The following is a 20,100-nucleotide window of genomic DNA, read 5'->3' as shown; positions in this document are numbered from 1 at the left end:
TGAACAAGTAAAGAAAGAGGACCTAGAAACAATGAAATGAGAATTAATTTATTAGATAACAGCAGAGATTGTGCCAATACTGCAAGACATGATTAATAAATATAGAGCAGACACAAATAAAAAAATAGAGGAGCTGAGGAATATGATGGAATCCCAACATAGGAAACAAATGGAATCCATAAAACAGATGCAAACAGATTTCCAGGAGACTAAAAACTCCACTGAAAATTAATGCAGCAGAATGAAACAATGCAAGGATAGAATTTCAGGTATAGAAGATAGGACTGCAATCAGTGACCAGGAAAAGAAAAATTTCATTAAAATAGTAAGAGACCACAAGAAATCAATCCAGCAGCTGATAGATGGTGCAAAGAATAACATAAGACTGATCAGAGTCAATGAAGAAACAGGAGAGAGTGCAGATGACATAAAAAAAGCTGTTCACCAAAGTGAAGGCAGAAAACCTCTCAAGTAGGGGGAAAGAACTTGAAGTACAGATAAATGAGGCATATAGGCCTCCAACTAGCCTGGATCAAAATAATTCTACTCATAGGCATATAGTTAAGATTCCAGAAACCCAACAGAAAAACAAAATTCTACAAGCAGTTAGAGAAAAGAAACAAATCACATACAAAGGAAAGTCCATCAGAATCACACCAGATTTCTCAGTGCAAACCCTCAAGGCAAGAAGAGCTTGGAGTGATGTATTTCAAGCCCAAAAGCAGCCTCCAACCCAGATTCATGTACCCTGCAAAACTATCTTTCAAAATTGATGGAGAAATAGGATACTTTCATGACAAAGAGCACATTAGGAACTTCATGAATGCCAAACCAGCACACCAAAAAACTTTAGACAATATCCTAGGAAAAGACAATGAGGATCACAGCCCTAGGAAGCCCTGCAGAATGAATCCATCAGGCATGACAAGAAATTAAAATCAAAGGGGGAGACTCCAACAAAGAGAAAAAGTCATGACATATCAATACGTATCAGTTATAACCATCAACATTAATGATCTCAATTCACCAATGAAAAGAAATAGACTGGCAGAATGGGTCAAAAAGCAAGATCCAACAATATGCTGCATACAAGAAACACACTTTATTCAAAAAGAAACTCATAGACTGAAAGTTAAAGGGTGGGAAACAATACTCCATGCGACAGAAACCTGAAAAAAAGCAGAAGTAGCTATCTTCTTTCCAGATCAAGTAGATTTCAAACCAACACTGATTAAGAGAGACAAAGAAGAACACTATATCCTTTTAAAGGGAACAATCCAAGAGGAAGAGATGACAATCATTAATATATATGCACCAAACACTAGTGCACCCAACTATATAAAACAAATACTAATGGACATGAAAAATCATATAACCACTAATATAATAGTAGTGGGGGACCTCACTATCCCACTGTCACAAATAGATAGATCAACTAGACAAAAAGTAAGCAACAAAATACTAGATCTCAAACTCTCGAACAAATGAACTTAACAGATGTTTACAGAGTGTTCCACCCCACAAAATCAGAATACACATTCTTTACAGCTGCACATGGGTCCCTCTCTAAAATAGACCACATCCTCACGCATAGAACATGTTTCAGTAAGTGCAAAGTAACTGAAGTTATCCCCTGTGTATTATCAGACCATAGTGTGATGAATTTGGAGATCAATAGTAAAAGAAACCACAAGAATTTCATAAATACGTGGAAACTGAACAACACACATCTGAATAACCAATGGGTTGCAGAGGAAATTAAAGAAGCAATCAGACATTTCCTACAATTAAATGAAAATGACAATACAACATATCAGAATATATGGGATACAATGAAAGTAGTCTTATGAGGGAAATTCATAGCAGTGAATACTCACATGAAGAAAACAGAATGAGCACAATTACACAACCTGATGCTGAACCTCAAGCTTCTAGAAAAAGAAGAGCAGGACGTACCTAAAGCTCATACAACTCAGGAAATTATAAAGATCAGGGCAGAAATCAATGCAATGGAGACAAAGAGAAAAATACAAAAAAATCAATGAAGCCAAGAGTTGCTTCTTCAAAAGAATAAACAGAGTTCACAAACCCTTAGCCAACCTTGTCAAATAAAGGAAAGAAAAGGCCCAAATCTATTCAATTAGGAATGAAAAGGGTGAAATTACAACAGACTCAGCAGAAATCCAGAGGATCATCAATACCTACTTTGAGAATCTATATGCCAATAAGATGGAAAATACAGATGAAATGGACAGATTCCTAGATACATATGAATTACCCAAGGTGAACAAAAATGACCTAAAAATTCTAAACGACCCAATATCAATCAATGAAATTGAAAACAGAATTAAAAACTTACCAGCTAAGAAAAGCCAGGGTCCTGGAGGCTTTACTGCTGAATTCTACAAGACATTTAGAGAGGAACTATTGCCACTACTGTTTAAATTCTTCAGTGAAATTGAAAGGGAAGCAATACTCCCAAATTCATTCCTGGAAGCAAGCATCACCTTGGTCCCCAAAGCAGAGAAAGACCCAACTGAAAAAGAGAATTATAGGTCAATCTCACGAAGGAACATAGATGCAAAAATCCTTAATAAGATACTGGCAAATAGAATGCAGAAGATCATCAAGAAGATCATACACCCTGATCAAGTGGGATTCATAACAGGGATGCAGACATGCAACATATGCAAATCAGTAAATGTAATACACTTTATCAATAGAACCAAGGACAAAAATCATATGATCATCTCAATAGGTGGAGAAAAAGCATTTGACAAAATCCAACATGCATTTGTGATAAAAAAAAAAAACTCTCCAAAAAATTGGAATAGACGGTCTCTACATCAATCTGATGAATGCCATCTATGAAAACCCAACAGCCAATCTCATACTAAATGGTCAAAAACTGAAATCCTTCACACTAAAATCAGGAACAAGACAAGGATGTCCACTATCACCACTCTTGTTCAATATAGTTTTGGAAACATTGGCAATGGCAATTAGACAAGAAAAAGAAATAAAGGAATAAAGATAGGAAATGAAGAAGTCAAATTGTCATTATTTGCAGATGACATGATACTCTGTATCAAAGACCCCAAGAACTCCACCAAAAGTCTTCTAGAGTTAATCACCAAATTCAGTAAAGTAGCTGGATACAATGTCAACACACAAAAATCAATACCTTCCCTCTACACAAAAAACAGACTCACTGAGAAATGGGCAATCAATTCCTTATACAATAGCATCCAAAAAACTGAAATACCTAGGAATCAACCTAACAAAAGAAATCAAAGACCTCTTCTCTGAAAACTACAGCACTCTGAAAAAAGAGATTGAAGAGGATATCAGAAAATGGAAAAACATCCCCTGCTCGTGCGTAGGAAGAATCAACAGTGAAAATGGTTATACTTCCAAAACTGCTATAGAGATTCAATGCAATCTCAATTGAAATTCCAGCAGCATACTTCACAGACCTGGAGAATACAATCCAAAAGTTCATTTGGAACAAAAAGAGACTCAGAATAGCAAAAGCAATACTAGGCAACAAAGACAAGGTAGGGGTATCACTATCCCCAACTTGAAACTATACTACAAAGCTACTGCAATAAAAACAGCATGGTACTGGCAAAGAAACAGACCCAAGGATCAGTGGAAGAGATTAGAAAATGCAGAAACATCTCCAGACACTCAGCCACCTCATCTTTGACAAAGTAGCCAAACACCCTCACTGGAGGAAATAGAGCATCATTAATAAATGGTGCTGGAAAAATTGGGTTTCAACTTGCCAAAGATTAAAACTAGAACTATATCTCTCACCATGCACTAAACTAAAATCAAAATGGATTAAAGATCTAAATATTAAAATAGAAACTCTAGAACAGAGATTAGGTACAACTCTTGAAGACATTGGTGTAGGAAAAGATCTTATAAACAAAACTCAGTTGAACGTGAACTATCACAAACAATCAACAAGTGGGATCTCTTCTTACTAAGAAGCTTCTGGACAGGAAGAGAAACCACCAACAGTGTGAAGAGACAACCCACAATGTGGGAAAAAGTTTTCACCAGCTGTCCCTCAGACCAAGGTCTACTATCTAAAATCTATAAAGAACTTAAAAAAAAAGACCTCCAAAATTTAAAGACTCAGTCTGAAAATGGACATCTGAAATGAACAGACATTTCTCACACAAAGAAGTAGAAATAGCAAATAAACGTATGGAAAAGTGTTCAATATCACTGCTCATTTGATAGATGCAAATGAAAACAACACTGAGATTTCACCTTACTGCAGAAAGAATGGCTGCTATCATGAAATCAACCAATAACAAACACTGGTGGGGCTGTGGGGAAAGAGGAACACTAGTCCACTGCTGGTGGGAGTGTAGACTGGTGCAATCACTGTGGAAACCAGTATGGAGATACCTCAAAGAACTAGGATTGGAAGTCCCATTTGACCGAGCTATTTCCCTGCTGGGTTTCTTCCCCAAAGAATTAAAAGTATCATACCATAGTGATACATGTTCATAGCAGCACAATTTGTGATAGCTAAATCTTGGAGGCAGCCCAATTGCCCATCAACTGGAGACTGGATAAAGAAAATGTGGTGTTTTTAAAAAAATAAAATGGAGTATTACTCAGCCATAAAGAAAGAGAAACTAGAGACATTTATATCTAAATTGATCCACATTGAGGTGATACACTTAAGTGAAATAAATAGGACACACATGTGTTAATACTGAATAGTTTCTCTAGTGTGAGAAACTGAAAGTGTAAATAAGGACTAAAATTTTAATAGATAATGTGAAATAGGAAGAAAAGGGGCAAAGAGAGAGGGGAAGTGGGAGTGGTAGGGAAAAGAAAGAAGGGAATGGAATTAATATTTTAAAAAATGGAAGCAAAGTCTTTGTAGATAGGGAGGGATGGAGGGGTTGAAGGGAAGGCAGGAGAATGGGGAAAGAGAGATTATGTAAATGTCCAAATTTCCAATGATGAATGGCATTATACTATATACCTTAAATGTACCAATAAAATTAATTTTAAAAAAGAGAAACATACAGCAGCATTATGCAAACATTTCCCCTAACTCTTTACTTAAAGGCCTAATTTGCTACACAAATTGCTTTCACAAAGTGAGACCTTGTGGAAAAAAAGGTACAAACAATCCAACACAAAGGATGTAGCAACACAGAGAAAGAGAGACAAGATTCCCATAGCAGCTGGTCTCAATGGAAATCGGACTCACACAATCCTGTATTATAAAATATGAGGGGCAGGATGTAATGCAGATTCAAAACAATGTGATGATTGTATACTTCAGTGAACGTGGCATTAACCCCAGAACTACCACTTTGATCTTTTATCGGTGAAAATATAACACTCCTCACCCAAGGGATTGATATGAGATAAATGAGATAATTATATATAGTGTATGTCATGGAGTTAGCATTTAATGTTAGCACCTAATAAATATTACCTATTCAGATAAATCTAAGTAAAATTAAATTCAGAATGCTCTGTTATGGTGTGTTAATCTATGTTCTTCTCTGAGAGTTGATGGTATATAAATATAGAAAATTGAACATTGTTCTTAGTGAATTAGATCATTTTCAATAAATCATCAATACATATTAACCATCATGATCATTGTCTTAATCATAAAGAAGTAAAGAATACATCAAAGAACTAAGATCTCTTGATTAGAGACAAGATTTTGGTGACCAGATGGGCAATGCTAGAAAGGAACATTCAACTTGTCTTGATAAGACATTTTTCAGGATATGTTACAATAGAATAGTTTTGAGATCAAATCAGGTACTCATAAGAGTAAAGAAATGTATATTTTAGAGAGCTTGGGAAAAATATTTTTACAGAATCTGCTGAAAAAAATAACTGTAGAATTGAAAATAATGACATAAATGAGTTAATTCCTAGTTTAAAACTATTTTTTCTGGTATTTGAAGAAAAATAAAAGGAAATTGGATGGTAGGAGAGAAAGTTGAGGAGCTGAGGTTTCTGTGAAGATCTGGGAAGGATATTCTACTTATCTTGAAAGCCTCACCTTTGTCTTTATCTCCACTGTATTATTATTTCTTTATTCTTTCGCTCATTTTGCCAACTTTTTATCCTAGTTGGGCTTTTAGCCTACTGGTAGAACCCCTAAATGCCACTAACGCTTTGTAGGTTAATAGTAATGTGGTTATAAGTGTCTAACAGGAAGCGAATATGGAAACCAGAATTAGATCCAAGTTCAAATCTCAGCTCTGCTACCTGTGGTCTTACTCAACTTACCTAGTTTCTCTCACCTTCTTTATTTGTTTTGTTTTGTTTTGTTTTGTTTTGTTTTTGGTACCGAGGATCGAACTCAGGTCCTTGAGCTTCCGCAGCAGGCAGTGAAACCACTGAGCTAAATCCCTGGCCCACCTTCTTTATTTCTAAACGATGATAAAACAGTTTCAAAATTCCAGTGGAGACTAAATCAGGTTTCACATATAAAAAGATTTATCATCAGTCCTATTAGATTGTAGGCTTTCAGTAAATAATTGTCAACTTATTTTCATTCTTCTAAAAAAGCATACAATAAAGTCTTCCTAGCTTTTCTGTAAATTTCTTACAGACTTTGCTCTTTCAAAAATGGTTTTAATTAAGAAGCTGAATAAATGTTATGAATTGTCACATATTTGTTATCTTCAACAATTCTCTTTCCATTGGACTTATACCTAAGTTGCTAGTTTAATTTATTTTTGCTTTTTTCTATTCTTGTCATAAAAAATAGTCAACTAATTTATTCCTTTTTCTAAATAATTATATTTTAACTAAAAATAAGAAAATTCACATTGTTGATCAAAAGAGCCCATTTAATGTCTTTGTATTGTGATTTTATGAATTATTTGCTTTTTAAAAAGATGCTTCTAGCATAGTTTGTTGTTGCCTTTGGTAATTCAGTATTGCATTCTGAATACCTAGGCTAGAAGGAAAACCCAGATAAAGTAATTTTTCTTCGTGAAAGTAACATAAATCTATTAGTAAAGTAGAAGTGGGGATGCTCCTATCAGATATACTAAAAGTAAAATAAAATAATTTGAGAGATATGTTTATATATTAAATATTTATTTGGAGGAACTTTTGGTAAAATTTAATTAGTCTCTATGTCTAAAAACATAGGAAGGTCAAAAAATAGTTACTGTAACCCCTCTTGCATATTTATTGTTCCATGAGGACAAAGAATCATATCTTCCTTTTTATTATAAATAACTCTAAATATTGGGTTAAAAATTAAATAGGAAGGTCCAGCTGGCTCTGTGAAATACAAATACAAAAATAAAATGCTGTTAGAATTTATGATGCCATAGAGTAACTATAGTTAAGTCGATAAATTATATGGATTTTGAATTACCTGTTATTTACCTATGAGGCCCAAATTTGCTATAGCTGTTAATAATTTGTTAAATACTTTGTAAATTACACAATCTTATATAAATGGTAATTTCAAAACTATTCAACCAGTAAAACACAGTAATTACCTAGGAAGTAAAATGGTTGATGTAAGTATACATTTAGGTATTATCAAGTATATTTTCATCTTCGTAATATAATTACATCTATGAAGCAAATTTGTTTTGCACTTTTCTTTTATTTTAGGTTAAAGAGAGGAAACACTTGTGGGGTCAGCTATAAATAACCTGTTTTTTCTTGCTAAGAACGTATCTAAATGTTTTGAAAAAATCAAAATAAATTTAGAAAATTATGAAGCAGGATACTTTAAAAACTAATAAGCCCTTAAGAATTTCTAATTTATCCTGTGCTCATCTTCTTTTTCACTAACACAAAAGAAAAGCTCATCCTAGAGTACCTAGCTGTCAAGAAATAAAAAGCTTAAGCTTGAGATTTGGCCATGTCTGTGTTGGAAACCATGCAACTGTGACTATAGTCTGTGCTCTTACAAGAAACTTTCTGAATTTTGGGGTCTGTGGTTTTTCTTTTTCATGTAAAATATATAGATAATAATGTTTATTTCAAAGGGTTAAGTTAGGATAAAATAACATGTAAGGCTCTTAATAAATACTTAATGGATGGTACGGGCATAGTTTTGGAAGTTAAATATATATATATTACATGCATATTATACACGCATACATGTAATATATATCTATACAATAATATAACATTTATTTTATATACAGTTACACATTTCTTAATCACAAGGATACATTCTGAGAAATGCATTGTAGGCAATTTTGTTGTGCAAACATCATACTGTAATTACTCAAACTAAGATAGCTATGACATCACTAGGCAATAACATATATGGGACCATCGTCTATGCTGTTTGTTGACTGAAATTCCATTATGTAGCTCAGGACTCGTGTGTGTGTGTGTGTGTGTGTGTGTGTATAAAATGTGTAAAAGATGGACAGCTTGTGAAAATGCTAACTCTCATTCACAAACTCTAAAATAGAAACCAAGATTTTGCCTTTCCAACTAGCTTCCACAAAATGCTGACTCATGGAGCATATTTTAGATTGCAGTGCTTTAAATAACTTATTGAAATTTCCTCATGATAAAGTCAACTGATATAAAAAGCTAAATTTACATAAATAAAGCATTATTTTATAGCAAATTCTATGTGTCAGTGTGGCAAGCAAAATAATAGCCCCCTAAATATGTCTACATTCCAGTCTCCCGAACCTCTGAATGTGTTATGTTCCATGGCAAAGGGAAATTAATGTTGCAGATGGAATTAAATTTCTTAATGAGCTGACCTTAAAATAAGGATATTGTCCTGGATTACTCAGATATATCCAGCACAATTACAAGATCCTTTAAATATGGAAGTTGGAGGTGAAAGATCAGAGTCAGAAGAGATTTGAAGATGCCAACCACTGGCCTTGAAGATAGTTAAGAGTGCTGAAAGCAAAGGAATGCAGGGTGCCTCCAGAAGATAGAAGAGTCATAAAAATGGTATCTCCCCTAGTCTCCAGAAAGGAATATCCCACTGACTCTTCAATTTTAGCCCTGTGAGACTCATTTCTACTGACCTCTGGAACCATAGAGTAGCTTTTTGATGTTTTGAGTCACTAAACTTGGGTAATTTGTTGCAGCAGTGACAGGAAACTAACACAATCAATCACATAAGTGACCACTGAAGAAATAACCCAAAACAGTAACACTTGGAGGGTAAGATGAACAAAATAAACAAAAATGCACCTGTAGATACTTCCATTTAAAAGTTTTATTATTAGTATTTAAGGTTAAGGTATTACTTTTACAATAATAATAGATAAGTTGATTAAATCTTCTTAGGAAGCAAGTACTAAATTAGACACTGTGCATCACTTTCCTAGTTCTCACTATAATTCTATGAAAGTTAAAGGGTCATCTTACTACCAAGAAAGTGGCATTTAGAACTAGATTTACAACTTTGCCAGAGTCATGCAGGTAGCTAACAACAAATGAGACTTATCCTCAGAAAATAAAATCCAGCCTGTTCTATTATCAGAACAAGCATGACTGTTCACGTATTATGTGATCATACAGAGCCAGGTAAGATCAGAACACCAATTAAAGGGTATTGCAGATCATTTAGTCCAAGTATCAAATACATGTAAAATATTCTTCAATATTTGAGTAACTAAATGTTATAATCTATTTTGTTTTCTTTCAAGAGTTTATGTTGTCTTATCTCATTAAAAATTCAGAATATTCTCCTTTCTTTCATGGTCTTTTTGCAACTTAATGCAAATAATCCATAGCAATAACCTTAGTTACACAATAGTATTGCAATAAATTATAGTGTGTATTGACTATCTGAAACACAGAACTATCTAGCCCTAACATAGGCTGAGGTTTTCAATAGTGACACTGCATTTGAGATATAATCAGTAATGAAGGATCACTCTTACTCCCTTTTATTAGTAAGATGAGAAGCATAAGCATAGTCAGGAATTATTACCTGTGGCAACATGACGTCCCATTCCAAATATGGCATAAATGATGGCAGGAAACAGAGACCCATATAAACCAAAAACAGGGTGCACAGATGAAAGAATAGCAAAAGCCAGCCCTATGAAGAAAAGCAAGGTAATTAGGGCCATCAAATAACATCAAAATACAATCCATTACATAATAGAAGGGCTATTGGTTTTTTTAAAAGCCAAAATGAAATATAATTACTCTACTCATTCAACAAAAATCTAGCATTATTGTCCTAAGTAGAAGAAAAATCAATCACTAATTCATACATATATTTTAATTCCCAAAACCTTTATTTTTGGACTACTCTTCTCTTGATGGCAGAGATGTCTTTAAGAAAACAATGATTTAGGGTATTTTATTGGTAAAATGTAGCAAAACATTTGTACTGTAGCAAAATATTTACCGACACACAGATTTGAGGAGCATTTTCACATTTTGTATTGTATTTGTCTTGTATAATATCAGTTGTGAGATAGACAGAAGTAATAGCTTTACCACTGACAGATGAGAAGCCTGATGTGGAATGGGTCTAGGAGTAGAGCCAAAAATGTGTATACTCAAAGTTGGCTGGTTGGCTGACTGGTCAACCTAAGATTGCGTGTTCCAGTGGCAGGGCAATGGGTGAACCTGTTTCTCACTGCCTGGACCCTAGGCTATATCTCAGGTATAGTTTCTTAGGGTGGAAAAGAAATGAACTTTGCTTATTTAGTGAGTGAGGAATAACTTATAATTGTTAATTTTTATTCTTCATAGACACTACTGTCTATATACCTTATGAACATGCACATAGAAAAGTTTCCTCAACATGTCTAAATGGCCACTGGTGGTTTAAAGGTGACCAAAATATAAATTAGTACAGGTTCATTGAAAGTGTGTTGTCTGTAGCTGGTCCTTGGCATTAAGCAACTACTATGCTAGGTTCTGACAAATCCATTCGAGCCTATGAAGTTAATGTTGGGTATTAGTTTGGACATAAATGACATTACAAGTTACAAGGAGTTTCAAGGAAGGAGGTGGCATTAGAATCTGGGGCGCCCAAGTACAAGGCCTGGTCATCTTCTCACTATGAGCCTGGAAGTCTGGTTCCAACAGCATTTATTTTTACTGCTGAACTTTCACCATTTTAAAGTACATTTAATTGCATCTTTAAAATAATCTTTGTAATTATACATCAAATCTTTTCCAAATAGTATAAAATGTTACCTATGATTAAAACATGAAAATTTTACTAACAACCATTTCCCTCTGTAAAATCTATCTGGATTGCTTGCTTATTCGTAAAGAATTCCTAAAGCCTGGTTAAAATTTAAAAGTGATGACAGAAGAATCAGTGGCAGAGACTACTCAGATTTCATACAGGTGTGGTAAGAGGCAGTGATCTGATTGGTGGGGAGGGTGAAGGGGCAGATCTTGAAGCCAAGTTAGCATTAGAAGACTAAATATCCCTTACCAACCACCACCTCTTGGCATTTGTAGTATAAGTAATTTTGTAAAAAATATTGCATTTATATTAATTACATAGAAAGCTATAAAATAGCTTTTGCTCACCTATGCTTTTTATCATCCTCTTTTAACTAATAAAAATTATCTATCAAGAGATAGAAATGCAGTGTTTTCCACATAAGAAAAAATTTGGCCCACATTTTACAAGGTTATCCAAATCTACTAAATCAATGGTGAGAGGAAGGGAAAGAGCATGAGGTATATTTAACTGAAGAACCTTGGATGACATCAAATGGATGCTAAATTCTGGAGCTCGAGGTCAATATCCACGGATCTGAATACTGCCAGAGGTGGATGTGTTTGGCTGTATTTCTACACTACCACAACCAGCAAATGTTAATGCAAATATGAAAGCAGTCAGATCTTTTCCCTTTGTCTTGAGAATAGCTGCGTCCTATTAATTTGCCTGCTTTTTACAATAATACTCATTCTATAACATTTATTCAATAACACTCTGTTATAAATTCCATAACAAAACTAGTTTTAAAACTAAGTTTTTCTGAGTCTCATACACATATAAATTTAAAATGGGACTAATAAGGCAAACATATTTAACTGACATTTTAAAAAAATATCTAGATCTACATATTAAAGGCAAATATCATTGTAGTAGATTCTGTAAGAACAACCCCAAAAGACCAAAGTCATGTGTGCATTCCCTTTATCCTGTAAGACACTGATACTGAGCTTTCACTTTAACCAATACTGTCATTCATCCATAGTGAGAACTTATTTCGTACTAATAAGGCAACAAACTATGACCAAACTGAAGGAAGAATAAACCAATTCAAAAATACAGTACTTTATTTATTATTTTTATAAGTACATGTTCACAATGCATAATGATTATGCTCATATGGGGAGTTGGTACATGTACATAACACATCTTAATTCTTTTTACTTCCCCTTCCCTGCTCTTCACACCCCCTCCCTTCATCTCTAGATTCCTTTCCCATATGGGAAAGATTTATCACCCTTATTCTTATTATCCATCCTTTATTTTCCTCTTTATATTATTATACTTTGTCTTTCTCATATAAGAGAAACCATGCAATATTTATGCTTGTGTATCTGGAGATGTTATATTACAGCAATACATGCATACCTAAGTATATAGCAGCACAATCATTATAAAGAAATCTTGGAAGTGACCTATATATCCATCAACAGATGAATGGATAAAGAAATACAGTACTTCAGAACTGTAAGTATCCTCAGCACAAATAAGAACTACAAAGCCCAAGAACATCCCACTCACATACATACTTTTAAAAGAGAAGCTGGGTAAAGTTTTATTTTACTTATTCATTTATTACTCTGATTCATATTAAAATTGTATTCATATTTTTACAATATAACAACACAAGATAAATCTGTGAAATCATCCCAAAAGAGTATAGTATTAATTAGTTTAAGACACTTTTAAAATAGCAGAATTAGCTACCCTTCCTCTTTGTTTAATAAAATGGTATTCAGTGCAAATAATTACATCTCTCTAATGGTAAAGAAAAGAAATGCTACAAATGCTGATAGATACTTGTGTTGCCTAATCTAACTTAGATGAGAGCAAATGACACAAACAGAAGCAACAAGGAATAAACGCGAAACATGTTTTTGGCCAAAGGACCCAAAATGGGTGAAGGAGGAAAGAATGTGGGAGCAAAGGAGATGGGGAGGTAAATAGACACATAGATGCGAACTTAAATATTGAGATCTTTAGATAGCTACGGGGTTTTTTTTTCCTTTTTAACTACTGGGGAATTAACCCAGAGCCTTGCATGAAGCTACACCCCTAGCTTTTTAAAATTTTATTTTGGAGCAAGTTTCACTAAGTTGCCCAGGATGAGCTTGAACTTGAGAACCTCCTGCCACAGCCTCCCAGAGTGTTGGGATTATAGGTGTATACTACCATGGCCAGGTTAGATTACCGATTATTTTTAAAATACAAAAATCATGTATTGGTAATACTAGGCTGATACAACCGCATAAAAAGTCACTAGAAGAATTCGAAAGAAAACATGTTTTGTAAGTAGAATAATGGTTATTAGAGTAGAAAGAAGAGACTCCAACTTCCCACATCGAAATTATCAGTAGCCTCCTGGCTTGTACACACTCCCAATGTTTCCAGGAATTCTCGGTTTTGAAGCTGAGCACTCACAACCTTCTTGCACACCCTCCTTGCAGTGAGAATGGTTTCCCTGGACAAAGTTGGGGGGAGACGTGGAACAGCCTGACCTGACCAAGGACCTTGAAAGCAGGTAAGAGGCTCAGTCCCTGCCTCTGCTCCCACTGTAATAATCTGGCTGAGATCCCTAGACAGCGACTCAGTCTCTACTGATGAGAAAATGGTTGGTATCTTAAGGTACATATTTTTATTTCAATTTCAAACTAGTTCATCTAGATTTATAGAACACCAATTATTCATTGAGGAAAGATGGCTCATATGTAGAAACTGAGTAATGTTTTCAAAGTTGGGACCAGCGCTAGGGTTACACATACAGAGCCACTCTGTTGGAGACATTATATTTTGGTGGCTTAGTGATTGCACCCTTTTTTTTTTTTTTTTTTTGCTACCGGGGATCGAACTTGGGACCTTGCGCTTTCGAGGCAGGCAGCTGAACCACTGAGCTAAATCTCCAGCCCTACTCCACCTTTTTATGTGAGGCCAAGCAACTAGGAGCCAGAGCACTACTATTCCTTCCTTCAGGTATGACTGGGGGAATAAGAGTATTTTATAGACTGTACCCTTTACTTAGGAACTTTAACTACAGCTAACACAACTCAATCCTAACAGAATGCAATGCCCCCAGAATGTCAACCCTCTTTTTTAAATAGCATTATGTATTGAGTTGTAGCCCCCTAAATTTTTTTGTGTCGAAATCCTAACCCCCACAGTATCTCAGAGTATGAAATAAGATTGTTGTAGATGTAATTAGTTAAAATGAAAACATAATGGAATAAGGTAGACCCCCCTAGTCCAATCTTACTGGTGTCTCTATAAATAACACCATGTGAAGAGAAAGACAAGCACACAGGAAGAGCACCATGTAGATAAAGGCAGATATTGGGATGTTGACTTCTATATGCCAAACACCACCAAAGATTGCAAGCAAACCACCAGGGTTTGGGGGAGAGGCCTAGTGCCTCTCATCCCTCACAGTCTTCAGAAGAAACCAATCCTGGTGACACCTTGATTTTGGATTTCCAGCCTCCAGAACTGTGAGGCAACAGATTTCTGTTGTTTAAGCCACCTAGTCTGTGTTACTTTCTTATGGCAGCTTTAGCAATAAATTAAAGTGTCATTTTTTACAGGAAAGGGAGAAGTCATTTGATCCTGAGGAGTTCTACCTCACATTCCAAACAGAACCAAAATATTTTTCCTTAAATATATTACCCAACCTTTTATTTCCAATTCATAATCCCTACATCTCCATATCATTTAATTCTATATTTTGAGCCAACAAAAATACCATCTAAGAAATTTAGCCCTAAACGAATGTTTAGAGATTAAGTTGCTTACTCAAATTTCAACTGTGAAGGTGAAGCTGCACTGAGTCTCCACTGCATGTGGTGCTGCCACTTGAAACTGTTTGCAGGATTCTCAGAGCAGTGTTCTCAGGAGCACACCTACAACCTTGAGGAAACTGAGCCTGTCAGTTGTCTAAAAGCCCACTGCATTGAGAACTGCAGTCAGTCTCTTAAAGCTTTGCGGCATTGAGTTTCCACAAGAAGTAATACAATTTAATTATTTCATTGCCTCTCTGATTTCTGGTACACAAGAAAAAAATATCCACACCACACGGAGAAGGCTGGATGATTAGCTCATGGGGAACCCTTGAGCCCTCCAGCCTGAGCTAACCTACTCAGTCCTTGCTATGGAACTCAGCACCCCATGTGCATCAGAAAAACCACCTACTCCCACATGACCTAGCCCACTTATTTGTGATCAGTAACCAAGGAACTCAGAACACATTCATGAATTTTTCCTATTTTCTACAAAGAGTAGAATTTTTTTCTTTGGTTTGATCAATTTTTTAAAACATTCATTTCTCAAAGTCATGCTGAAGCCCTGTATTCAATGGTTTGGAATAACCAAACAGAAACCAAATACTGCTTTTCAGTTCATAGTGTTGAGCTTACAATTGAATTACTGCCTTTAGCTACAGTAGAAAAGAAAACTCTAGGATTTTTAAGATACTAATTTTAAAATAAGTTTTGATTCTTATCCTGGGAAGTCATGCTACTTGATAACTCATAGAATTAACCAAATAATAGTCCCTCAGTAAAGGTATTTCATATGAGTAAAAGCCAATGACAAAAGTTTAAGTATTTCTTACAAATACCTGTAGTTTGAGAGTGTAGGTGGCAGTTATGCTTGAATATTGAGCATTGGAGGGATCTTTGTGTGTATTTCATAATTTATCCTGAAACCAGTTTAGCACTGAAAAGTTAAATATACCCTTATCCCCACTAATCAGTTCTGCTTGGCATTATTAGAGGAAGCAAATTTGTAAGCAAAGTGTTGCATTTACCCTGGAATAACTAAAAATAGAAATACTTTAAAGTTCTCATTCCAAAGAATAATTCTAAGTACCAGTAACTCTATGAAAGGGAAAGATTTTGGAATTTGGAGAAAATACTAACAATAAGACTCAAAGAAAGGAAATGAAAGATTAATGCTGCACTGCTTTCCTTAACCAGACTTAAAGTCCTTGTACACAGCCTTTTCAATGAAAATTAAAGAACAGATGACTTGTACGAACAATGGAAGTGGAAGAAAAGGAAACCTGCATTACACTACTAGGTTAACGATTAAGAAGTAAGTATAGCTACCTAGTAAAATGTGAAAGTGTTACATAATTTTGTTCTGCCCTTCCTCTGTCTCTCCCTCTTTTTCTTCCTTTCCTCCTTCTCTGCCCTCCCAATGTTCCCTCACTCTCTTTACTTTTCAGCTCCTCTCACCTTTGCTTTGATTCAAAAGGAATTTGTAAAAATATCTGGAATCCCTTGTCAAAATGAGAAGATAAGAATCTTGAGTCACTGCAGACGGCCAATCAGCTACATATTTCATTTCCTCCCTGTCCTGTTTATACAACCAATTGATTTCCTTACTAGTTGTCCCACATAAGATTATGTTTTATATTATATACAGAAGGGATTCTCAACTGACAACCTTCTAAAATTTGAGTTTGCCTTTCACAAGTTCTGGGATATTTTCACTTCACCTTGACAGGTTTATGGAAACATAATATATATTTAATTCCTGCTGCTAAGGACAACCACTAAGTTGAGGAATCCATGGTCGGATCCCAAGAAAGAAGAGGAAACGCTTATACTGAGTATTGAATGATGAGTCAGACATGAATATATATATATAAATATATATTCATATATATAAATATATATTCATATATATGAGGTGTGATTTTATATATATAATATCAGGGATGATATTGAGGAGATCATTTTATGTTGGAAACACATTCAAAGGCAGAGTTCTGAAAATTTGCTTAGTTCATGGAACAGAAAGTCATTTGATATGTTCAGCAAAAGCGATTCATATGAAAAAGTGTTAAGAAATGATAAAGTATACTTTAGATACTAGCTTTATACACTAAAAAGTAAGTGGTAATATGATAACAACTTAAGCCAACAGAACCTCCTGTCCTCCAACTTCATCTCTACTGTAATACAAGCAGTATAGGAAAAATGACCAGGCAAAGAGGAAATGCCCGTAATTGAAGTCATACCACAATCAGAAATACCCAACTTTGGTGCCAGGTGAGATCCAACAGACCTTGTGAGAAAAGAAGAGCTTGCCTCTCCTCAAGAGATAGAGGAAAAGTAGGATTTCTTCCCTGCTTGGGGAGAAAGAGGAAGGTTTTGACCAACAGAAACAAAAGGTTCCTCAGAGAACGGTTATCCCAACCAGCCATTAAGGGTCTAGAAGGCCTGCTCTATCCTGTGGGCCAAGAGAGGAAGTGCAGTAGGGCCCAGGGCTGCTGGCACACCCAGGAGAAGACATCTTCCCAATCCTGGGAAGGGCTGTTTATACCTCTACTGATCGCACTCTGCCCACAAAGACAGAACTATTGTGCTTCCCACAGTTTCTTGCTTGTTCCTGCTTACAAGATCCCAACATCCAGATTTATATAGGTGCTGAAAGAACACAAACCTTGACTAGAACTAGGTTAAGGCAGCTCATGGTGACTGAAAGAATGGCAAACTGAACATAAGAGCTGACTAAGCTAAGGTATAAATAATGGCCTCAGAGAAGTGAGAATTTGGAAAAAGCAATGTAGCATAAATTTTAATAAGAATTCTCAAAGAGATGAGTTAAAAAATATGCAATTTTCTTACATATGACATCAACAAAAAGTTTTTTGAAAATGTATATTAGATACCCTGAAAGCCAATTACTATTATTTTTGTGTGGCCAGAGAGATACAAATCTCTAACTAGTGAGGCCTGTGATACTTCCTATTCCTGAAGATAGGTAGTGTTGACCTATGGGAACTGATGGCCTGCAAGTGGGAGAGGAACGATTATGTAAGGTGCCAGTCCAAGAGGGCAAATACATAAGCAAGAAATACCAGTATATGCATGTATACCTTGATATAGTGACTTGGAAACTATCTCACAGTCCTATAACAGAAGAACACATGCAAAATATTATGCTTTAAAATGATTTATGTAGTGGTTAAACATGAAATTAACCTGAATGTCCACGACTATGGTGACAATAGATACATTTTGGTACAAATGCACTATGGAACATTATGCAGCTGTTTAGGAGACTGAAATAAACTATATCCATTAACAGGGAAGCATGTTCATTATATTCATATTCATACTGTTAAACATGCAAACAAGTTTCAAAATGATATGTCTTGCATAATATTTTTCTTTAAAACTCCAACACAGAGACTACTGTTATTTTTATACATCTGGGAGACTTTTATTCACCTTGTCAGCAAGTTCCTAAAATGTATACAATTTAGACAAAGACTTTTCAAACGTCTTTTAGAAAAAGACTTTTCAAAACAATATAAAAATTATACTGAATTGTATGAAAGTTATTAGGTTTTTTTCTAATAGGAGCAAGGTGACAAGGTTTACCATTTATAAGAGCACTGTAGAAGTTATGTGAAATACATCAAAAACTTTCAGAAAGAACCTTTAGGAATCTATCTCAAATATCCAGGTGGTAGCAGTGAAGAAAGATGTGGCATTTCATCACATGTAAATAGGTATCACACACACGCACACACACGCACACACACACTAAACAAATCAGCTCCATGGCCTGTGGCTCCAGCATAAGACAATATTTGTCCTAGCACAAGTCACAAAGCCAAAAGTGGCTGACTGGGTGTGAGCAGGGAATGACAAGAACCACATAAAAGGCAGCAAATGCTTTGGATTACATAATCTGAAAGGACAGAGCAGAGACACAGTACGCTGGAAACCTGTTCAACACCAAATTTGGGGAATAAAGGAATTGCCAGATTCAGATGAAAAGAACTGGACAAAAACTGTATGGGAAGTCTAGGGTCAACAGTGTGGCGATTCCACAGAAATAGCACTCCTGATGAAGAACAGAACTGTCCTTTGAACGTCACAGCAGAGAAGCTTCTGGTGACCTTACAAAAAAACAAAAGAGCACTTCCTAGGAGGATAGACATGGGAAGCAAATGGGAACAGTCAGGAAACATGGACTAGTCTTTGATAACTCCCATTTGTAAAGAGAAGAGAGAAAAACTTAGTGCCAAATGCGGACACTGGATTGAAAGAAGTTAAGTTAGTTTTCTTATTAGCTCTAAGATAATCCTGAATCCAGAGACAGACACAAATTTTATAAGTACCAAACCCTACACATTTTGTAAAGCTTCCCAGAAATATATAAAATTGCAACATAAAATTAAGTAACTTAAACATAAGATTGGAAACTATAAATCTACTAGAAGAAAATATACGGGGACATTGGTCTGGGCAATGATTTCTTTGGATGTGACCCCCAAAGTACAGGCAACAAAAGCAAAAAATCACCAAACAAGATTATAGTAGATTCAAGGCTTTTTCCAGCCAAGGAAACAATCAACAGAATGAGACAACCTATATTTGCAAAGAAGAAATATTTGCAAACCGTACATTAGATAAAGGGTTAATATCCAAAATGCATAAGAATTCAAACAACTCAATACCAAGAAAACAATCCAATTTAAAAATGAACAAAGGACCTACAGAGAAAATTGTTAAAAGAAAACTTACAATGGTCCAAGTTGCATATGCAAATATTCTCATATCATTAATTATCAAGGAAGCCACAATATCATCTCACACCTATTAGTACTTAAAAAAGATCACAAGTATGGGCAAAGATGTGGAGAAAGGGGAAATCCTATATATTGTTGGTAGGAATGTAAATTTGTGTGGCCCTAGTAGAAATGTATATGTGGAGTCCTCAAAAATTACAAACAGAACTATCACATGACCCAGCAATCCTATTAGTGGGTATATATCCAAAGGAAATGAAATGAGTATGTCAAAGGAATATACACTTTCATGTTCACCATAGCATTATTCACAATAGCTAAGGTATAGGATCTGAGTGTCTATTGA

The 20,100-nt window shown here is 35.1% G+C and overlaps 1 protein-coding gene across 2 annotated transcripts in view; it reads right to left on the bottom strand.

Annotated features, from left to right (window-relative positions):
* Slc26a7 (solute carrier family 26 member 7) overlaps positions 1–20,100 on the bottom strand; it is a 175,081-nt gene that overhangs the window by 120,364 nt on the left and 34,617 nt on the right. For both annotated transcript variants that reach the window (XM_087190592.1, XM_087190591.1), the window contains exon 3: positions 9,953–10,063. In XM_087190592.1, coding sequence (XP_087046718.1) covers positions 9,953–10,063 — 111 coding nt within the window. The remainder of the gene's footprint in view (positions 1–9,952; positions 10,064–20,100) is intronic.

Source organism: Heterocephalus glaber, unplaced genomic scaffold, assembly GCF_053883595.1.
Source record: "Heterocephalus glaber isolate CG9 unplaced genomic scaffold, H.glaber_assembly_v1.0 deba00001553, whole genome shotgun sequence".
In the NCBI taxonomy this organism is placed as follows: Eukaryota; Metazoa; Chordata; class Mammalia; order Rodentia; family Bathyergidae; genus Heterocephalus; species Heterocephalus glaber.
Note: the sequence above shows the minus strand (reverse complement) of the source record. Positions and strands in the feature narration are given on the sequence as shown.